At 38.7% G+C, this 22,690-nt stretch overlaps 2 protein-coding genes across 2 annotated transcripts; one reads left to right on the top strand and one right to left on the bottom strand.

Annotated features, from left to right (window-relative positions):
* Positions 1 to 980: 980 nt before the first annotated feature.
* Positions 981 to 11,857, bottom strand: cdk5rap3 (CDK5 regulatory subunit associated protein 3). The gene is made up of 14 exons (XM_080872393.1): positions 11,697 to 11,857; positions 11,378 to 11,426; positions 11,093 to 11,224; positions 10,399 to 10,499; positions 10,250 to 10,298; positions 8,549 to 8,727; positions 8,151 to 8,287; positions 7,223 to 7,367; positions 6,894 to 7,001; positions 5,638 to 5,719; positions 5,440 to 5,528; positions 2,746 to 2,951; positions 1,514 to 1,685; positions 981 to 1,270 (listed from the first exon to the last, which is right to left on the bottom strand). Exons 1-14 carry the CDS (start codon positions 11,700 to 11,702, stop codon positions 1,205 to 1,207), a joined length of 1,521 nt encoding a protein of 506 aa, XP_080728519.1. The 5' UTR covers positions 11,703 to 11,857; the 3' UTR covers positions 981 to 1,204.
* A 2,344-nt stretch (positions 11,858 to 14,201) lies between these two features.
* prr15lb (proline rich 15 like b) lies at positions 14,202 to 22,433 on the top strand. The gene is made up of 2 exons (XM_080873424.1): positions 14,202 to 14,371; positions 20,413 to 22,433. The coding sequence occupies exon 2, from the start codon at positions 20,440 to 20,442 to the stop codon at positions 20,770 to 20,772; it is 333 nt and encodes a 110-aa protein (XP_080729550.1). The 5' UTR covers positions 14,202 to 14,371; positions 20,413 to 20,439; the 3' UTR covers positions 20,773 to 22,433.
* Positions 22,434 to 22,690: the final 257 nt, after the last annotated feature.

The raw sequence follows: 22,690 nt of genomic DNA, 5'->3' as shown, positions 1-22,690 counted from the left end.
TAAGTTTTGACATAAATTTGACCTTTTTCTTAGTGTTTTCTTGTAAATTTACAACTTAAATATTGTAAATTCTTGATTTACAAGAATTTGTAAATCAAGAATGATGAGTTGGGGGTGATTTAATCACCTTCACCCAGTCTTTTAAATTTCAAATATTTAGTTTTTTAATTATAGTGAGTCTTGAAAGCAATGACAATGCTTTTCAATGATAATAAAATGAAAATGTATTTATATTATAAATATATTTAAAGAGGTTTGTAAGGTTCCTTTGCAGTCATAATAACATATAGAAGTCAAAGTATGACATTCATATTATGGATGCATAGTCTAAAGAAACAAAACACACATACGGAAAAACAAAATAAACCAGAAAATTCTGGCAAACATCAGCGACAAAGAAGATCTTGTTCTTCAGCCAGTGGTCATGAAAAGTTTTCATCATTTCCGACGCGGCTTCAGTGAATAGTACATGGCTCAGCTGAAGGTCCAGATGCATCTCTCAGGTCTTTGATGGATTTATTCCTATTTCTTAATGACATGACCTTCAGATACTGTTCATCTGCTGTTTTTCAAAAATGTTTGCAAGTCTGTCGCTCCTTTTGCCCCAAACTTGTCCAGTTTCCTCAAATTTCTTAAGGTCACACTGCACGCTACGCAGTGTGTTTGTTTTTTGGCCAATAGCTTTTTTAGAATCACCTTGTTGGTGCAAATATACCAGTTTATAACTGCAAATCAGTGTTGTCTTTGGCATTTTTCAAGCATTCCTCTGAAAATGGTTAGGTACAAGGACTGGACTGAAAATGAGTGAAAAAGCAGTCAATGTCCAAAGAAAAACTTCAGAGGTCCACTTTAGAAAAATTTCAAGAAAATCAGGTTTCTTGGAAGCGAAATATAAAGAAATGAGTGGTGGCTCCGGACTCTTGGACAGTAATATATTTTGTTTTAATACAGGGGCATCAAAACTTGAAACCTGCTTAAAATCCAGTTTTATTCCCTGGTTTTAAACCAATCCTAACAATACACAAGTTATTTTTATCACGTTTTAGTATTTTCAACATTGTTTGTTTCTTTATCTCTACAGCAGTTATACAAAAACGCAAAGAACAAAAAAAAAAAACCCCAACAAAAGTTTACATTAAATATCACTTTTTTAATTTCTGTTGTAGATCATGACAAAATATTTTCAGTGACTGTCTGAAGTTCACTAAATATTAACCCCCATCAGGTTCACAGGCCTGTTGTGGTATCGCTTTGAAATGTCTGCCTCGATCTGTGAAAACAAACATAACAATCATCAGTTACTTCTGAGAACATTGTCGGCGTAACACTTAGAATTTGTACCGTTTCCATGTCACATAGAATATGAATACCTTTATGTGTCTGCTCATATTTAAACAGAGATCTCACAATGACAGTTTTCAGTATTTTCTGCTTCCTGCAGCCTCCTCATTTGACATAGTTAGTAAATTATCCACCGTGCCAACAGAAACAAATACAAAAAATAATGCTGTACCAGCTTCTGGAGTTCCCGGGTGCATCCTGCCAGCAGGTCAACACGAGGCTCCAGCCTGGACTGCTCCTGCAGGGCTTCCTGCCTCTTCTCTGCCATTGTGGCTCCTTTCAGCACCAGAATGTCAGCCTGCTTCATTTTCTGTCTCAGCATCTCTGACACGCGCTCAACATACCTGAACACGCACATCACATTAAAAATAATGAACAAAAGGTGCAACATTTCTGATGCATACAAAGGGGTTTTTCCACTTTATTTAAAGACTGATGCTCATGATAGAAATGATTTATGTCATTTATACTGAATAAGTGGCTCTGTATTGTAGCGGTTAACTTATTTGCCTAACAAGCAAAAGAGCCCCAGTTTGAGCCCACAAGGAGTCACAGAGGGGTTTGTGTCAGGAAGGGCATCTGGTGTAAAAATCTGCCAAATCAAATATGCAGAGCTACCCGCTGTGAATAAGTGAGCAGCTCAAAGTAGCTTATATTATTTATACAGAATAAAATGTATTGTCAGTGTACTTTACATAAAAAAGGACCTGCTACAAGGCAATTAATTAAGCATTCTATACTTTAATTTCCCTTCTACAGAAGAGAGACAGAATAATAAAAGTTAACTGTCTCTTAAATCACAGCCAGTTATGGTAGAAATGAATCACAGAGCTAATCACACTAACCACAGACATGAATGTCAAGGTAATATCAGGCTTGCAATTGTTTATCTGCAAAGGTTTTTTCTGGGTCTGATTGGAGAAAGGGGATCCTTAAGAGTACAGAAACTCCAGATTTTGTGGCACAAATTCTAACTTTCACTTTCTGAAATAAGCACAGGGATGGGGAACTCCAGGTCTCAACGGCCGGCGTCCTGCAGGGTTTAGATGTGTCCTTGATCCAACACGGGTGATTTAAATGGTTAAACGACCTCCTCAACATGTCTTGAAGTTCTCCAGAGGCCTGGTAATGAACTAATCATTTGATTCAGGTGTGGTGACGCAGGGTGAGATCTAAAACCTGCAGGACACCGGCCCTCAAGGCCTGGAGTTCCCCACCCTTGCTCTAAGCTATAAACTTGTTAAGCTATTATATACAAAAGTCACAATAAAGTGCTAAAAGAGAAGTTTGAAATGATAGTTCTTCATCTTATGTGTGTTATTTTACAACAAGGTTATGTATTCACATTGTTTCCTGAAATAGAGCTCAGTGGTGATCATGCTGATATTCTGGCGACCATCATACCGTGGAGAGGCGTGAATCATGAACAGGTGCTGCATCCGGAGAGAGGTGAGCCTCCCCAGAAGGTCCTGCACCTCAGACAGCATCGCCTGGATGTGTTCGCAGGTTTGGCCTTGGATGACCGAGGGGGCCTGCTGGAACTGGCTCATAGCTACCACATCGCCCTCTTCTCTCATCTCACTCAGACGCTGAGTCAGGAACACCTCCAGCTGCACCAACAAATGAAGCCAGAGTCATGCGTTAGTGACAGAAAACCAAATCTGGCATTCAAACACTTATATATAAATATCACAGTAAAAAATGCAATTGCACCTCAACAGTGGGAGCATTCCTTCAGGTGAAATATTGTTAAACTGAGATCCTAATCTTCTGTTATGTCTGAATGCATAAGACCATATCAGCTAAACATTTATCAGGACCAGATTTTTCTATTTAATCCACGTAAAAGATTATGAAATCACACCATCTGCCTTTATTGCCTCTTTCCTGAATTTCTGCAGTTCTCTCTGTGCAGAGGTCTTCCTTATCGCACCAGCAGCTGTTTAACCATGCAGCAGAGACACTCCTGACTAGTACCAAACACCGAAACCATGACCCAATTCCAATCCTTTTCACTTCATCTGGAGTATAAAGTGGCCGCCTCTGCATTTCACTGTTGCTATGCATTCGTCTTGATTCAGTGCTACAACTAGAAACTGTTTGACCTCAATCTTGGCGTTCTTTTTTCACCATTTTAACTTCATTCTTGCAGCTTTGTTGCCATCTCTTTTGAGCTTATCTAAAACTTTATAATGACATGTAGCCGCTGTGCTCACAAGAACGTCAGGCTGCTTGTTAGTGGTCTCAAAGCCTTCACCTTGATAACACACTGCAGCTACTTTATTCAGCTTTCTTGTTTTCTTTCTTCTTGGTTTACTTCGTCCTGACTGGATTGCTTACCTGCCAACATATGTATGTTTCTACAATCTGAAATAACCTTCTTAAAGGCATTTGAATTACATACACCAGCAATTTTCAGCTGCAGCTGTGTCTTTATTCTTACTTAGCCACTGCTACAGAGAAGAGACACACAAGGAGATTCTTCAAATCTGAAGTTATACTTTGAATACTACATTACACTTTACTGCACTATTATTCATGTTCAGTAGTACCTAAAACATGTGAATTACTGCAACCTGTTTGCAGTGTGCTCTGCCTCCAGACAAAAATCAAATGAGGCAGGCTTCAGACACCCCCTGTACCCACTTAATTAAAAGTACAGATAGATGTGTGCTGCTCTGATGGCCTTGGGAATAAAATGTTTTGATTTGGATTAAATAATAAGTATGGTGCACACAACTACATGGATTGACTGCTAAAAACTGAGTCAACTCTTGAGTTTGGCTGTTAACGCAAACCTTGGACATTTTACCTTTTGTTCCACAACATGAAACACATGTAAATAGCTCACTGGTTAATATATTATGTGTACTAGAGAAGATGCTTACTGGCAAATGGCTAAATAAGACTGCAGATAAGTCGTCATCAAAGTGAATGCAGGAGGTGATGGTGAAGTCATAAGACTATGGCGTACTTTATTTGTAGCCTAATGGCAGAAATACCTTTGGTGGCTACAGTCATGTTTCAGACATCAAGATTTTTCTTGCGTCATCCCAACATTTACAGTCCCTCCTCTCACCCTCCACACTCCCTGCCTTTCCTTCTCTCTCGCTGCCTCCTAACATGCCTTCCCCCTTTCCTCTTCCTTTGCATTCGCCAACAGTAGCAAAGCTTTCACCAGCACTCTGACGAACATTCAGCACTGAAGGTGGTCTTCGTTAACCTGGGCTCTGACTGATCCAGTATGGAAATCTCATTCTTCATGATCCACATGTTTGATTTTGGCCAAGATTTTATGCCAGATGCTCTTTCTGACACAACCCTTCCCATTTATCTGGGCTCGGGACCAGCATTACACATACACTGGCTTGTGGACCCTCGCACAGTTGTGTTCCAACAAAACCTGTAGACGACATAAGCTTTAACCTTCCAGGAACAGGGTGTTCCTAACTTTTTGGGTGGCCAAGAAAAAACCCCAAAAGCATTTCCCCGGCACTTCTATCTGAAACTAAGCAGTTCAATTAGACCTTTTTCCTTAATTTAAATAGATTTAATGGCTTAGTGAGGAGACCTGTGGGACTAAATGATATTTACAAATTTTCATCATCAATAATTTTGTCCAGAACATTTTACAATCATCACACAACCTTAAGTTAAAATACAAATGTTCAACCTAAAAAACTGAGCAACACTTAGCTAGTCACTGAAAGGTCACTCCTTCTATCCTTCAAAATTTTAGTTTTTAAAAACTGCAATAAATATAAACAACAACAAAAGACTAAAACCATACAAATACAAATAAAATAAAAAATTACAAAATGTCCTCCGTGTCAGTCTGTGGAACTGTTACCTTACACGTTTTTGTCTGAAAGTTAAAACTGATGCTGTTAAATGCTTTTCACTATCATTCACTCCAAACACACCAGCAAACCTGGTGTGTTTGGAGTAAAACAAAACGTTTTTAACAACACACTCTCCCTCTAAGCTGCTTAATGCTCCACTTGTGTGTTCTGCCTATAGCTTTATATCATTAGGCTATATACAAATATATGTGGGTCTTCTTGAAGTAATTTGAGATCGAATGACTGTAGTCTTTACCTCCATCAACTCGTCAATGAACCGGCTGCGTGACTGAGGGTTTTCCAGTATAGTTAGAGCATCTTCACCCCTCGCCACTCCCTCAGGGCCTTCAAAATAAAATGAGTCTTTTTTAGCAAATGGACATTTCAGCAGCTGAGCATGTGACAGCTGCAAACATAAAAAGGATTAGAAGGGGGAAAAAAAAAAGTTTCTCACAGTCTGTGCCCACATCCACAATTTCAATTTCAATGGGAGCTTCTGCGCTGTCACCCCAGTCGATACCGCCTGCCCCGGGGTCCTGATGAGGGAGACGGAGAGAGAATAGTTCAGCCTTTTACCTCCCATTACTCAACTGACTACCTTCTCCCAAAAAGTAATCAACACTGTGGTTTATTACAGCTTTTTCTGCCTGGCATAGCTCTACAGTACTTTTAGACATTTTCACCCAATATATTCTGTAGTTCCGCAATCATGTAACCATATACTTTTACTTTATCCAGCAGTTCTCAAACTTTTTCTGGCATATTCCCTTCAGAACCTGAGAGATTGCACCAAACAGAACAAAATGTATTATCAAGCATTAACAATTATAATGAAAGAACAAAAAAACAAACCAAATTTAATTTGACTTTATTAAAAGTTAACAAAAATGCCATTAAAGCGTTTTTAATATTTTATGGTGCAATGTTTTTGACCATTCATTCATAGCGCCTGTATATTCCAAGCAACTATACAGTAAGATATCTATTTTGACCATTTATCCATTAATCTGAGGTTATGCTTGACTCAATGGCCACTTCCTACACACACCGATGTTGCAACACAATACATCACCACAACATTGTATACGTCACTCACTGCAGTCTCCTGAAATTAATTGTGTCTCTGCAGGGAAAAATATACCTGGTAGTGCGTCACTCAAACAAAAACAAAAAAAGTGTCTTTTATTTTCAATTTTTTTCTAATTTTCTTGAACCCCCCACCCCACTCCCAAACCTCTCTACTGGTTCTGTTCACTTGCAGGACCCTGCACTGATAGACTGTGGAGATGCAATTTTCCACACCATTGGTTGTGCCAAAGAGCTGGAGTTGCATGCCGTAATGGCACAAATTATGTTGCAAATTGCTGCACATAAGGGGGACAATAGCGAGCAAGCAACTTTGCTTTAGTGGAACCTACACAATGAAAAAAAGTTTTCATTATTATTGTTGTTATTATTTTACCAGGCTTCATATGTACAATTTACCTTGTAGTTTTAGCCAGTTATTTTTGGCCATTTGTATGTTAACTTGTGACCTATTTGGTGTTAATCAGCTTGCTAACATGTTTTCACACACACTGAATTTCTGCTGCAAAATTCAGGCACTGCAGCTGGTTTAAGATGAGGATGTACCTTTAAAAAAAAATCACTATATCATATATCATTGTTTTAGAGAAAAGGATGCAACGCAGACGTGTTCAGACGCCCTACCTTGGAGTTCGGCTCCAGGCTGATTCCCCAGTCTATTCCATCCTCGGCTGTGATGCCTGAACTCACACCCAGGGAATCTGATACTTTGCCAAAGTCGCCCCAGTCGATCTAAAACAGATTTTAGAAGACGAAGCAAAAACAGCGGTAAGAAAGGACTCCTGCTGTGAGTGGACATTTGGAATCACTTTGAAACATGCAGGCATTTACTGATAATTTCAATTATGGCCCAGTTTACATAGTGAACTGCATTAAGATAGAATAATGAATGGTTCTTACTAGTTTTAATTATATGAGCACAACAACAAGAATACACATGCAGTAAAACTAACCGTGTCCTCTGTGATGGTATCAGGTGGTGATTCACCCACAACTGGCCTTTCAACAACTGTGGGGACTTTCCCCGTTCTCCACTCATAAAATGTTGCATTCCCTCTTTTTTGGGCAAATGTCAGCATAGGGAGTACTGGCTCAGACCTACAAATGACAACATGTGAGCTCATGTGACCCAGCACAAACATTATCTATGGTTTATGTAGTTAAACAGAACAGAAAGTGTTTCTTTCAAGTTTACTTTCTTAGTTTTTTGTGAACTGCTCTAATGGATATACACCGATGTTTGAGCTGTATCTGCAAAAATATACATTTGAGTGAAACTGCGACAAAACAAAACATAATATTTTAAGTCTGGATGATAAACTGGATTTCAGTTACAACTGAAAATAATTTAGCTTCCAATATTATGAAAACACAAAGTTTTTACACTGAAAGCTGCAGTTGCCCAGTCACAGATGCATTTATAAAGGCCTTTCATGCTTTTTTGGTCCAAGCACACATCAACATGTGGACTGGAAGAGTCAACCACTTTACCTCTGATTAGCAAAGGAGCTGCTTTAACTCATGAGTGAGCCTTTGGACAACCTGGTCTATCTTGAACGAGTTAGGATCATGAAACTTGAAGGATCATTAACAGTTGCCTGCAGCCGGCTTTGTCTTTTTAACTCAGATTGTCTCTCATCCCATCTGTTTTTGGCTCACTCTTCACAGAATGGCCCACCTTTTATAACTCAATTATTAACTTGTTTTCAGTTTGAACGACATTTAAAGTTCAAGGAGATTCCCCGTGAAAAGTTTTTAACCATTTGTTAAGTTTGTAACTAACCAATTTTAAATACTTAAGATTTCAATATTGCCCAAAATAACAGAAATTATGTTTTTTTTCCCCCATAACATGGCATCTCTACTGTATCCCTTACTCACCAGTCACAGACAAAGTTTGTAAAGGCAGCATAAAGTTGTATTTGCTCTTCGAGCCTCGCAGCATCCTTCCCGACTTCGTCAAGAACCGCTGGCAAGTCCTTCACCAGAGCCTGAAGCTCTCGAGGAACATTTTCACCCTGTAAGAAGCAAATAAGTCAATCAAAGGCTCAGAAATCCTCACATAGCACACGATTGTTAAAGCTTTTCCACCAGCTTCCTGTGAAGTTTAGATTTGAGTTTAAAATCTTTGTTCTTACATTCATGGCCTTACAGGGTGAGGCCCCCGCCTAAGGTTACTGCTTTCTGTTCACATTCGCATCAATCAGTTAATAAAATGCGTAACTCTGAGTGTTTGTGTCTGAATATTCTCCTAGAGGTGTGCACGTTCTTGCACGTACTGTGATGCCATACTGTTTGCAGGCAGCATAGTAGCGTTCCCTCAAGTCTGCAGCTGAGCTCTGGCACTCCACCTCCCGCCTGCTCAGCTCCTGCTGCAGCTGCTGAGCTTTGGCCAGCTGCCTCCTCAGAGCCGGGCCTTCGTAGCTCACGTTGCGGCTCAGCAAGCTGGCCAACTCCACTGGGACACACAAACACATTTTTTATCATTCAGCACATGCAATTATTTTGTTTCTTCAGCTGGATTTTGTGGTCGATATCCTAAGCTACACAAATGCAGCAGCAAAATTAACACTTATAACCTTCCTGCTTTAAAAGAGGGAGCCTACAGGTATAAGCAAGTTAAATCTTGACTTAAATCAAGACTTCAGGAACTTTAACATATCTTAGACTAAATTTAAGGGCTGGAAAAATACACCAAAAACCACAGACTGTATAACAGATACAGCATAGCTTCAAGATCTGAAACAGCAATGGGAAGTGCTTTAATGCTGCATTCTTTCCATCCAGCAGGGGGCGACTCCGCTACAGCCACCAATTACATACAGTCTATGGTGAAAATACACTCTTTTAAAGTAAAGTTAAAAATAATCACCAAGACAAAATATAAGGTGGTTCATGTTGCTAGATGTCAGTTTTAGCTGCTAATTTAAAGTTTTCTAACCATAGTGAAGTGACTTCTATATTCCTCTACATCAGCTGTATTTGATATTCACGTGTTAGACTTTGTACATCCACGAGGTCCTACTTGGGAAACTTGATCATTAGAAGGTGCACATAGAGCTCTGGAATTTAAAGAAGTTCTCTTGGACTTGCTTCGTGCTGCTATATAAGCAATCTGTACATGGAAAGTTTTACATTTTAGTCCCCAATGATTAATGATGATTAAACTGTTTTTCTGTTAAGGCAGCAGAGTTGTGAAATTTGTGACCACAGAACATCAGAAAACGCGGTTGAAAGAGTCGCAGTTCTGCAGACAGCAAACTGTGTGAAAATGAACTTTGGTTAACATGGTTGAAATTTATTTGCACTAAAGAATGCTTTTATATTTACTGATCCGGTTCATCTGTCTAAAAACTACAGATGAAAGTGAGCTTTTAGGTCAAATATATGCCTTGTTTATTGTCCCTACAAAATAAACAAGCTAAAAAAATAAAAATAGACAATATGACATAAAGTGACAACAAACGGTCTCATAAGCACTTTGTGTAAACAAGTAGACTCGTCTTCTTTGCCTTTTCCACCAGTATGTTACAAGGTCAGCATCCAACTGGGCCTAAACCAATTTCCCACCTGGACCCAAGTACAGGGGTCCCTATATTTAAGACATTCTTTTAGGCATAAGCTACAATAATTAGGTTAACCAGATACATTATCTCATTGCTAACTGGTTTAAAGCATATTAAACAGCATGAAAGTCTTAGCTGAACTATAAAGCATTAACACATGTTTGTACACAGTCGCATTTCACGACCTAAATGTTTAAATGGGACAAAAATAGCAGCACTGAGAGATGGAAATTTGCACATTAAGAAGACAAAAAACACTTAAAACTCATCCATACTGTCAGTAAATATGAATTAAAGATATTTTAAGATTTATTTTCAAAGGAGCCAAAGATACGTAGCTGTGTTCACAGGTGTTTTTATACTATAAAGAAGACATATTGATATGTCTTTCCCTTATTTTCCTAACACACTTACCCAAATAGACATTATCTGCTTCATAAAGAGACACAATCTCCTGCCAGTCCTATGAAAACAAAACCACAAGGGAGAAAGTTTTACAGCAGAAAACCCAAATAAAAAAAATCCCCTTAACATGTGACATTGACATGTATGAATCCTCTCACCTTCATCCTCTGTGATGAGTATCTGCCAAAGATGTTCTTGGAGGAAGCCTCAGTTCCCTTCAGGATCTCCACGATCCTCAAGCAGTGAAAGTAGTGAATGTCTGTCAGTGAAAGTAAACAAAGCACAGAAACAGATGAAGATTTAAAAGCAGTGCATATTAACAGCTGCTTAAAATACAATAAACACCAAAGCCATGCTCCTCTGCAACCCCTGCTGGTGTTGCAGTAGCAGTGCAAGAGTCTTTGGGAGTTGCCTGAGGTTAACTGCTAGTTGTCCAAAAGTTGTGCAAAAGCATGCCTGAGGTTGGCTTGGGAGGGACAGCACTTATTGCTAAACCCTGTGATGCTCTCCTGACTACCATTATTAGCTTAGATTAGACAGTATTTTAAAATAAGACCATTAAAAAACTCCAATGTTAGTCTCCACTTTGTTGCAGTCATTAGCAGGGTTGTAACACCACCTTAAAATAAGAATAATGATAACAACAAGAAAAAAAAAACATTAATAAAGTTGTGAAGTGGGGTTTAAGCCTGCATTGATGATTATAAAGTAACCCAAAACCTATATCTGGTTGGAAAGGGGAGTCCCTGAGAAGAGTAGAAATGGTGCTAAATAGCCTGCTGGGTCCATAATAGATTCATCTCTCAGAGAAGTGGAAGGATGGGTGGGTGTATTGAGTTGTAGGGGACCTACAAGAGCCGGAGAGGAGCGCCTTGATCTCCTCGTTCTCCGGCATGTCCTGGATGGCAGCATTGATCTTCTCCCTGATCACCTTCACTGCACTTTGCCATTTCAGGTTACAGTGCCTCCGATCCACCAGCCAGTCTGCAACCACACAGAGCAAGTTTACGTCTGTAACATCTGTTTCAGCCAGCAGGCTAAAGGACTACAGGGCTGTATTAGCTGCTTGTAGCTCAGCTGCAGAGGAACACATAGAAAAGCAAGTGCTTGTTTTAAATGTGCGTGTTTTTGTCTTACCTAAAAGTTTGCTGGTCTGTATGTCGATGGGAAGGTTCTGAATGTTCCGCTGAAGGGAGACAGCCAATAGATTTTGTTATTTACACCTTATTTAACTAACGTAAAGGACAATATCACATTAAACCGTTAGGAAGACATTGTGAATAAGTATCTTAAAAAATGTCATAGGACAGACTGTTTTCTTTGCTAACTTAAACTCAGTGTAAAGTGTTCATTTCTCTGTCACTTAAGTGGACTTTTGACTGTGTCAGCTAGCTAGCGTTAGCTCGCAGGCTAGTTTTTAAAGCCAGCTCGGAAAAAAAACTAAATTTAATCTCACCTCCATTATTTCCTTTTCTTTTTAAAAACGTTTCCGACCATTCAGGGCTTCATTATACGATTATATTCCGGTTTATATCCAGGATTATCATCACCATCCGGAGCTTTCCTGTTTATGACACGTTAGGAGAAAGAGAGCCAATAGGAGGAGGCGATGTTGCCATGTCGATAGCTGCATTTGGATTGGTGAATCGTCGTGGCCCCTGATTGGTGCAACTAATGAGACTGTCGCTAGAGGGCGGTAGTGTCACTTTACTTAAGGTCAGTTGTTCCCAAACTAAGAGTAGCCCATGAAAAATGTGGAAGAATACCTGGAAAATGTTGGCCATTTCTTGTTATGGGTCAGTCATTTGTTAAAAAAAAGGTCTCATGATATTTCTTGCACAGTTAAATAAACATAAATGTAGTTTACCTTCAGAAAAGGAAATCTACATCTATCTATCTAGACAGTTATTACCTGCAAGCCTGTTAAAATAAAAACATTTGACACAGTTGTAACAAATGTGCTCCAATTTCTTTAAAAATGTATTTAAATTATTCTGGTTCTGTGTCTACATCTCATTTATATCTCTCTTTATTTGTTTATTTCATGCTTTCCTATATACTTATTACTCTATTATCCAAGCACACTATTGTAAGTATGCTATTTCTTTGCACTTAATGCTTTGCATGTTTAAATTCATGCACAAAATTGAGGGGAAAAGAATCAGAACATTAATCCAAAGTTTTATATCCACAAATAGGAAATTTTGAATTCTAAACTTAAATTTATTGTTTAAAAAAACTTAAAAAATGAAATTTGTTGAAATGAGACGATGAAATGATGAGAAATGGGCTAGTGGAACAAGAAGCTCAGACGTGGACATGGGATGAGAACATGGCGCTGTTGGAATGCCACTATGCAATTAACCCCAACAGAAAGGGTTAAATGAAGAGGATGTGGGACCTCTGGACTTTTTGATGCCCAACATCTAGACCAACGGTGAAAGAACTAGTAACTCAGTGTTCCAGCATTCGGAAGAAGCAACTGCTATCACAGCTGGAGATTGATGAGGTACAACACAAATGCTACAGCAAGGGGGAGCCAGGATGTCAGGTCAGGAGGGAGATCATCACCCCCACCCGAGATGTGGTACCAAGCCCAACAACTGGTGTGTTGAAGTCATTGAGTGAGACCTCAGCGATTAGTAGATCTAAGACCACAGCAACCTTCCTGAACAGGGTTTATAGTAACCATTACAGTGGCAGACATCCCAGAAAGGGTCTCCAGTATGAAGAGTCGGACAGGCCCCCGACATGATTCACTCCTGCTAGCTGAAGAAGCTAACTGCACAAAGGAACCAACTGCTAATAAAAGAGGCACAAGATCCCTGAGGATCCCCAGAAGGGACCAGTCCCATCCAACTACCAGCCAATAACCTGCCTCAGTACCACATGGAAGCTCCTGGCGGGCATCATATCGGCTAAGATGAACAGGCATGTGGCTCAATACATGAGCGGGGCACAGAAAGGAACTGGCGGAAACACCAGACACCAATTAACGTCACATTTTATGTCCATCTGTTATATTTTATACATTTGATAAGATATCATTATCTCATCAAATGTATAAAAAGGTTGCTCATAGGGGGTCATATGATTGTTGGGTTTTTCTCTGTATCTATGAAGCGCCTCGAGGCGACTTTTGTTGTGATTTGGCGCTATATAAATAAAATTGAATTGAATTGAATCATTATTAATACTTATTTATTTATGTTTGATTTTGGCCGTTCAGTGATCAATAACTAAACATTAAACTTTGTTAACTAAACTATTAACAAAACATTTATTTACTAAACACGTTTTTTAAACAGTTAAATGTGTCGTTACAGTTTTATTTTGTTCATTATGTAACATAATTTTAAATATGAGAAAACAGAGACTGACACAGTGTATTATTGTTATTGAAAAAAGTGATATGGGTGAAAAACAACAGTAATAATTCAACAATTTGGCTTCTTGTGAACTCCAGACTGGACAAACCTGAAAACACAAGCATTAAATCCCTGCAGCAACAGAGTTTCTGTAGTGGCCTAATTTCAGTTCATTTGAATGGTGACCTAACTTGCAAATTCAGCGTCTATTCACTGTCTGTGATTTTAAACAAGCCATGCAAAGCAGCTCGATTGCTCTCGTTCTCTCCCTCCAGCTTAAAGCCATCACAAAGACTTATGTAAGAGAAAATGCTCAGTGAAAGGTGACTTTATTCTGACTCCAAAGTCCACATTAAAACAATACTTGGATTTAAAGTGAGACTGATAACGGGGGTTTTATTTACAGTTTGGAAAGCCAATCACCTCTCAGGTTCACATTAGCCCTGATGTCAGAGATCTTGATATGGGACTGAGCTGAAAATCACATGGCTGCAACATTTACTCAGTCATGCACTCAGCTGGGCGGGCTCTAGGTGTGTGTGTATGTGTGTGTTTGAGGAGGGTGTGTGCTAAAGAGGAGTGCAGAGGGACAAGGTAAGAGGGAGAGGCAGAGGGAGAGAGATGCTGCACCTGTGCACGCTCACCTGAGGAGAGGAAAAAGATTCCACAGAAAAACAAAGAGAGGAGATAGAAAGTTTGTAAGCATGGTGAGACAGTGTCGCATGTGAGAGAGTCCCCTTTCAGCCAGCACACTGTGAACAAGGTAAGAGAACGAGCGCACCTGAAAGCCTCCAATGAACTGCAGTGGAAACTAGACTTTTATCTGTGCAAGAAATACACATTTAACTCTAATTACAAAAATCAACATGCTACTTCCATCTTTTTCGCTGGTATTTCCACAGCTCAGCAACCCTGATCAACATATTAGAACTGCAGTACTGTATTTGTATAGCCAAACAACAGCTAAAGTCAAATTTCCAAGTGAAAATGTCAAAAGTTTTTTGTTTCTAGATCCTTAAGTTGGAGAAACGACTTTAGTTTTTCACAGTATGTAGATGCAAACTGGATATTTTTGAGTTTTTCAGGGACAAAAACAATAAATATGGAGACATTAGCTTGGGTAACTTGAGGTGAGTGCTGTGTTTTAACAGTCAAATTATGGCTGAAGTAAAATTCTTTGGAAAAGAGGCCTGACTTTCGATGATTTCAGCCTCTCAAAAGTGAAAACTTGGGGTTTTTACTTGTCTTATATCAAACAAATTCAGAGTTTGAGAGCTTTTGATTTACAGAAGAAAACATTGGAAGAAATCAGCTTGAGCTGGACAAACTGTGACACATTTTGACCTTTGCCACTGTTTTTAAAGACAGTTAATTGAATAATTAAAAAGGGTTGAAGCCTGAAGGAGACACTAATGCATTATCTTACATCAGAAAATATTAGGAGGCCCACAGGGTTACTATGCATGCTAAATAACATAGTGCAGATATGTTTTAACATGATTTTATTTGTCATGTTTGAGCTGGTTAGAATAACACTAAGTCATAAAAGAGCTACAGTCACAAATTAACCTTTTTGGACTTTGCACCTGTGTGAAGTTTACAATTCAATCAGCCTGTGGATTTTTGTGACCTTTGAGAAGGCAGGAAGGCCTCTGGAACAAATGACTAAAAGACATTTTTATTAATGGAAATAATCAGACGAGCCAAAAAAACTTTGCTGCTAGGGGTCAACAGCAAGTCTGGTACAAGGGATGAAACCTGAGAATCTAGTGAACCTTCAGTTTAAGTTACGAGGGCAGCAAAGCCCTCGGTGCCCTTGGAGGCTCCTCTCTGTCTTTCTGCGGCTCAAAAGTTATTCTTTTCAAAGACTTTGCAGGTCGTTAGTGATTTCTGATTGTGCGCCACAGTTCCTGCTGTGATCTCTGAGGCTTTGCTTGGGCGGCTCACCCACACATAACAGAATACATGGTAACTTATTAAAATGGAGGGCCTCCTTTGTGTCAACAGGAGTTTTTGTCTCAAAGGTCATATCTAAGTCAAACACGGCATTCTTTTGGAAATATGTGTGCATATCGACAAGCTGTCTTACTTAACATGGTGTGAAAGTGCCGAGAAGGTATTCTGTCTTGTAGAAGCTGTTTTGATGGAGAGTCAAGAAAATTATGCAAATGCTCTGTAAATGTTTGCTATGAAGAAACCTGTCCTTTTTGTGTAGGAATAAACAAACAGATGATGAAACAGAGAGAAAAAATGCTAAAATCTGAGGAATGTGACATAAAAGAAGCTATGGAAACCCAAGTAAACACATTGAAGTGGTTCAGACCCTTGTAAAAGCTCTTCTTGGTGAGCAACTATCTGTTACCTGAGCATCTGTGAAAACCACACACCCAGGTTATTAAGCAAAGAGCAACCCCGGGTCCAGAGGAATAAATGTAAAAGGTGCCTGCATTGCTGTTTCCAAAACTTAAAATCAAAGAACCTTTGCACTCTTCGTTCGTGCCATTTGCCAAACATCACATGGGTCAGATAAGAGTAGGACGAGTGTTTCTTCAAAGTGCATAGACTCTTTATTTGCATAGGTGCTACATGATAAAATAACCACACCAAAGGGCCTGACTTCCTGTCAGCCATCATAAAAGAGAGCGATATGGCTGTGTTTGTGAAAGTCATAAAATCTGGTTTATGAGCCACGCTTTTATCTAAACACTTTTTTTAAATGTTTCATCCCAACCTTCAAGTTTAAGTTTTAAATGTTGCAGAGAGAGGTGGGGTTAATCTAAAATACTTAATAAACTGCTCACTATGTGTTTATCGCACATTCACGTTTTCATTGAATCTATTTGGTCCCCGCTTTAGTAAAGTAGCTCAACAAAATTCCTCTAAATTCTGGTAAAACTAAAATAAAAAGACCTCAGAGCTGGACTTACCATAATAGTCTCACTGATTGTGCTTACAACTACAGTAAAAATGCTATTATTTACAAGTTCACAGCTTATTTTGTGGTTTTGAGGACATGATGCACTGCTTTAAACGTGAAACTTACAAAATTCAGTTTAAAATATGTAAAGTAATTTCTGACTTTTTGTATTTTGGCAGTTTTACTTGGAAATAAACCATCAGAACAGTTGCAGGTTAGCTTTCTGTCAAGCAAAGGATCAATTTGAAAACTGTAAAGCCAAGCAAACACGCCTGCAGTTAAATGCAGTAAAATAATAATAAAAATATTCCTCAGAGATTTTGGTTCATGTTGACATGACAGCATCACACAGTTGCTGCACATCCATGATGTGAATCTCCTGCACCATTGCATCTCAAAGATGCTCTAATAGATTGAGAACTGGTGACGTTTGACATCATTTGAGCTTTGTGACATGGTGCGTTATCATCTTCCAACAACCAGCAGCAATATTCAAGCAGGCTTTGGCTTTTAAACAATGCTCAGTTGTTACCAAGAGGCCCAAAATATGCCAAGAAAATATCACCCACAGCATTACACCTCCGGCAGCCTGAGCCATTGATAGACTAATTTTGCTGCAGAAATTAAGACTCATCAGACCAGGCAAAGATTTTCCAGTCTTCTGTTTTGCAGTTTTGGGGATCCCTTGTTAACTGTAGCCTCAGTTTCCTGTTCTTAGCTGACAGCAGCGTTACCCCGTGTGGTCTTCTGCTGCTGTATCCTATCTGCTTCAAGGTTTAACATGTTACATAATCAGAGATGCTCTTCTGCATACTTTGGCTGTAGGAAGTGGCCATTTGAGTTTCTGTTTTCTTCCTATCAGCTCAAAGCAGTCTGGTCATCCTTTGCCCTCTGACATCATAGGGATTTTAATTATGTGGGAAAATCCCAGCTGATCAGCAGTTTCTGAGAAACTCAGATCAGCCCATCTGGCACCAGCAACCATTCCACGTTCAGTGTCACTTGAATCACCTTTCCTTCCAATTCTGATTATGGTCATCGTGACCAAGTCTAAATGCTGCCATGTGATTGGCTGATTAGATACTGAGGTTTAGGAGAAGCTGAGCAGGTGCACCTAATAAAGTGGCTGTAAGTGTATATTCTTTACAGACATAAGAATATATTAAAAGAAGGTGGAAGAAATAGAAAAATAAAGACACAAAACATATTTTCTGTGTGTATTCAAGATGATTTATGTAAGGCATGATCCGACCCATGAACATGTTTATGACCTCTTTGATACGATAAAAGAGTTGGCATGAAAGAGTCAGCGATTGCTCCATAAGGAAGTTATTTGACCTGTTTGGTTACCAGGTGACCGAGGACCACAGAGACCTGGGTGTATTATTCTGTTATCGTTACCTGTGTATGTATCCATACACCTGAAATAATACAGATGATATCACTTGATGAGAAAACCCAGAGGCTTTTGGTCATGTTGTGATTCTTAAGTGAACAACAGAAAGACACCCTTTGTCATTATGTAACACGTTTCCAAACTCCTGGTTCAGCATCGGGACGACAGCTTGCTTCCCCAGTATTTGCTTTCCTGACTTTATATCAGATCACATGCGAGCGATAGAGGATCCTGTGCAGATAATCATTAATTTATCAGCTGAGAGCAGAGTGTCAGGTGTTGCTCCCCCATTGGGTTACACCTCGTAATCACGGAGATGTGCACTGGATGAAGTAAGCCAGCCGTAGTATCGTCTGCTTTCTACAAACTAGTCCTGCACAGAGCAGCGGAGTAAACAGTGTTGTTTGTCTTTTTGAACTGGTTCACCAACAATGAGAGAATGATATAACATTAAAGGCATGATGTTCAGTGCAGACTGAGATTAATTTGAATGCAAATCTGCAGCAGAAAATTTGTACAAGTGAAAAATTTGCATCTACTTTTTGACATTAAATGTAAGTAATTGGAGCTATAGTTATTGTAAGTTAGCAGAACTTCAAATATTAATGCATTTTCCCTTTAAAAACCTTATAAATGAATTTCAGAATTTAAATCTTTTGATTACATGCTATATGTATAATTTAACTTCAGATCAATTAAAGTTCTTATCAAAGAACTTCAGTCACAGTTTTACAGCTTTGCTGTTCTCGCATGAATGTAAATAAAGGACATCCTGAGCAAATGAACTAAAACACAGAGGAACAAATATAAAACAATGAAGTGTGGCAGAGCATGTATAAATTTAACTAACATCCATAAATGACTGTTGCAAATCTCTGGGTTTTCCTACACTGTAATATCATTGCTTTAATCTTTATTAAACCCGGAAGCAAAACTGCTGAGATTAAAGGAGAATGCCCTGGGGCAATAGAGGTGGTACTAATTTAACATGTTTTTCAATAGCAGGAGAAACCAGAGCTACCTGGGGAAACAAGCGCAGCAGCATAGACAACACTCAAAATTCACACAGAAGCAGCTGCTTGGGGGCCCCCACATCAGCAGAGGGCCCCCAATTAATTTAATAAATATGTTAACTGACCGGTTTAATCATTCACTGTGAGCGCTGAGCTTTTGCAAGTTATTTATTATTAACATTCACTAACAATAACAACAATAACAGAAATGTCAAGGGGTGGTGAGCTCAGGGGATATTGTATGGAAACAGCAATTACAGTGTTAACCTATTTTTACTCTCTAGACAGTTAGTTTCCATTTAATTTATTTAACACTGTTTTTAAATTTGCGCTGTTACATAAAATAATATTTCGGTCTGCGGTAAATTCTTTGTGACTGTGCTGCCCTTTTGCACAATTTAAAAAAAATTTAAACAGTGAACTTGTTTTAAAAATCATCATCTGCTTGTTTATTGTATTTCTTTCCAGCACAGAATAACTAAGCCATTAGAATTGTTGTGTTAGATGCGTAATGCAGAAATGGTTTGGCAAGGGCAATATAGCTAATAGTGGCTTTGCTGACGTGGGTGGCTGAGGGCCTTTAATCAAATCCTGCTTAAGGCCTTGTAAAACTTTAGGCCACCTCTGTGTACGAGGCTTTGCAATTTACCACATAAAATCACCTTTAAATTATTTTAATTAATTCAAAATGGAAAAAAAAACAAGTAAGTGGAACTGGAGTTTATTTTATACAAACTACTGAATTACTTCTTAAAGTACATTTTGAGTTATGATAATCTAATCCAATGTTTTGTATTTTTATATTAAAACCTGAATTTTATTGACGTTAGCAAAAACAATTTGACAGAAAAAACATGGCTGATAATGGCGTCTCTCAGGGATCAACACCGGGCCCACTGTTAATTACTTTCAAAGTGCATTTATTCAGTGTAATTTCCCACTCAGAAGTGTAATGTACATTTTTATGCTGATGATGCTGTCTTGACTGCCACTACCAAACTTTCTCCAGCTTAGCCTTTCATGATTTCAGACCTTTAAATTAAAACTGGTTGCAAGTGATACATTAAAGTTTCATAAATACTTGGCTATTCAGTTGATTCGTAACACTACAAAGCTCTTATTTATATTGTTGACCAGGTATGAATAAATGTAAATGTTTGACTGGTTTCAAATCTTCCTCTGGTCAAATGATAGTGATAAAGAGACTCGGTATATTTCAAAATTCTACCAAGTTTTGATCTAGCTGTACATACTGTAGTTTTTTTGTGGCCTAGACCCTTTCCTGACTACATTTAGATATGCATTTATAGATGGAAATAAAAAGACTTTTTGTATAGATAAAGACTGACTAACATGTCTGCATTAAAACTGACAGAATAAATGCTGTTTTGAAGTGTACAAAGTAATGCTAAAACACTTTATTTACCTAGAATTCTTTGCTATTGCTCACCACACGCTAAGATCTCTGAACTTTACAGGTCGATCCTCCAGTCTCTGTTGGTGCCATGGCTGACTCAAGCTGGTGGAGGCTGACCTTCTCACGCAAGAAGAAGTCTGAATCCAAGGTTCTGTATGAAATCCCAGCAGAGCATGGCAGTAACACTGGGAACAAAGACCACCCAAGTAGTAACGGCTCTCCAGAACTGGACAGCCAGTTGAATGCCAAACTGGAGAAAATCGTCGATAAATCTGCCACCAAAGGACGCCACGTCAAGGTCTCCAACTCCGGCCGCTACAAGGAGAAGAAGAGGGTCCGCGTCACGCTGGCCGAGAACCCAAATCTGTTTGCAGACAACAACCTCAGTCAAGAGAATCATAAAAAGAAGACAGAGAAATAGCACAGAAAATGCACATACTTGATCAGTAATGTGTCATATACACATAAGAAGCTTCAAAGATGGCTTGAATGTATGCAAACACCACCATGTTGTCCTACATGTACTACTACTGTGCTACTATTCACCACACACAGGAAAACACAAGAAAAAAGACACTTAAATAAACAACGAGGTGTCAAAATTTAAACATCCACCCGGCAGACGGGAACTAAACACAGTCCTGGACACATTTTTCTCCAGATTTTCTGTCTTTTAACTTTTATATATACTTCCTTGTGCTCACGCTGTTGTTTTATATTTTCAAAAATGACATGAAGGAAAATTTGGGGAATTCTCGCCTCATGATTCAAATGTAACATTGGTGTCATTTAAGTTTTCATTTTTTAATGTTGTAGATGTAATGTTATGTTTCAGGTTTTTATGTTTTGTTAAATGTCAAAGGAAATTTTTATTACATTTTTATGACCAAAGACTTGACGTCACTGATTACATCTGAAACATTATGGTGGATGCTTTCAAATATAAAGGCCCCCAAAAGTATCAAGTCATCATTGAAAAGACTTGAATTTCTCAGCTCTAAGAAACAAAATGTTAAAGTAAATGTATTTATTTATATATCTATATACACTTGTCAAGTAAAATATCCCCAAACGGGGAAGGACAAACATCTTTCGTCCATCCTTGTTTCCACATGTTCTTAAATGAAAATTATAGATTGTATATGAAAGATTAATGTAACCATTAACGATCACCATGTTGATCTTGTCATCCAAACATGCAACAATGTCAACTTTTTCTCGAGGCAACAGTCAGTTTGACAACATATTTTGCAGCCACAAATATTAAACGTTTACTTGTGAGGAATACATGTGCAAATTACAGCTCTCATTGTCATGAATTCTAAGTTGACACCCTGAAAAATGCTCTCATGTTTCACATATGAAAACATCTAAATTCACGTTGGTTTCCTTGGATGTAGAAGTTGGATAAGAGGGTGGAGTTCTAAATTATCAGCTAGCCCTAGAAAGCCTGATTAGATAGGTGCAGTCATAAACCGCAGAGTTTCGATAATGTTCAGTATCGGTCAGTACAGCTGATCACACAGGAAGAAAAGTGGCAGAAATTCCTTTAAAATGCTCTAAAAGGCACCAACATGGTTTAGATGTTTTGAAATGTACATGGCAAGCTACAGTTGCCTATATCAATGTCTGTCACTCCAGCCACAACCGTAATAATGCAAGCTTTAAGCCTTAATATGCTTTAAAAAAGTCAGTTCTTTAAAAGAAAATCATCCTCTCATAGTTGCTGTTAAGGGGGGAATTAGCTACAGGGACAAAATTCAAGCTGTAAATTCAGACTGACTCATATCTGGAGCCAGGCTTTTAGAGGAACTGCAGGTTTTGGCTTTATTTTTCGAGCCTGGAGGTTGCCCCAGGTGACCGCGGTACAGTTTATGGATACAATCATATCAGAAAACATGACTTGGGTATGCTAATTGTGCTTTTGTACGAATCAAATATCTGTTTATGTCATTGTGAAATAACTTCATGCTGTTTTGTTGGTTTAACTGTCCAAATAACTCCTGCAGCCATTGCATGTGACACATCAACAACAAGAAATGCTGTCTGTAATTTTTTTCTGAGATGCTTTTTTGTTTGTAATAAATATAAAAGTTGTTAACATGTAAGATTTTCTTCTGTTTGTGCTGGAGTCTACAGCGAGGAGAGCTTTTAACATGCAGATGGTGGCCTGTTTAAACGCGATGATCTTGGTGAGGTCGTTCTTTGGGGTTAGTGAGCTGTTCAGCCTGTTCAGGGTGATATTTGACACCCTGTGGTCTGCTTCTGCATTTTGTAGTGGAGCTGCCCTGCTGTTAGCTGAGAAAATGACAGATATCATCGAGTGATTCACAGAAATC

Source organism: Rhamphochromis sp. 'chilingali' (genome assembly GCF_963969265.1).
Source record: "Rhamphochromis sp. 'chilingali' genome assembly, chromosome: 22".
NCBI classification, from domain to species: Eukaryota; Metazoa; Chordata; class Actinopteri; order Cichliformes; family Cichlidae; genus Rhamphochromis; species Rhamphochromis sp. 'chilingali'.
Note: the sequence above shows the minus strand (reverse complement) of the source record. Positions and strands in the feature narration are given on the sequence as shown.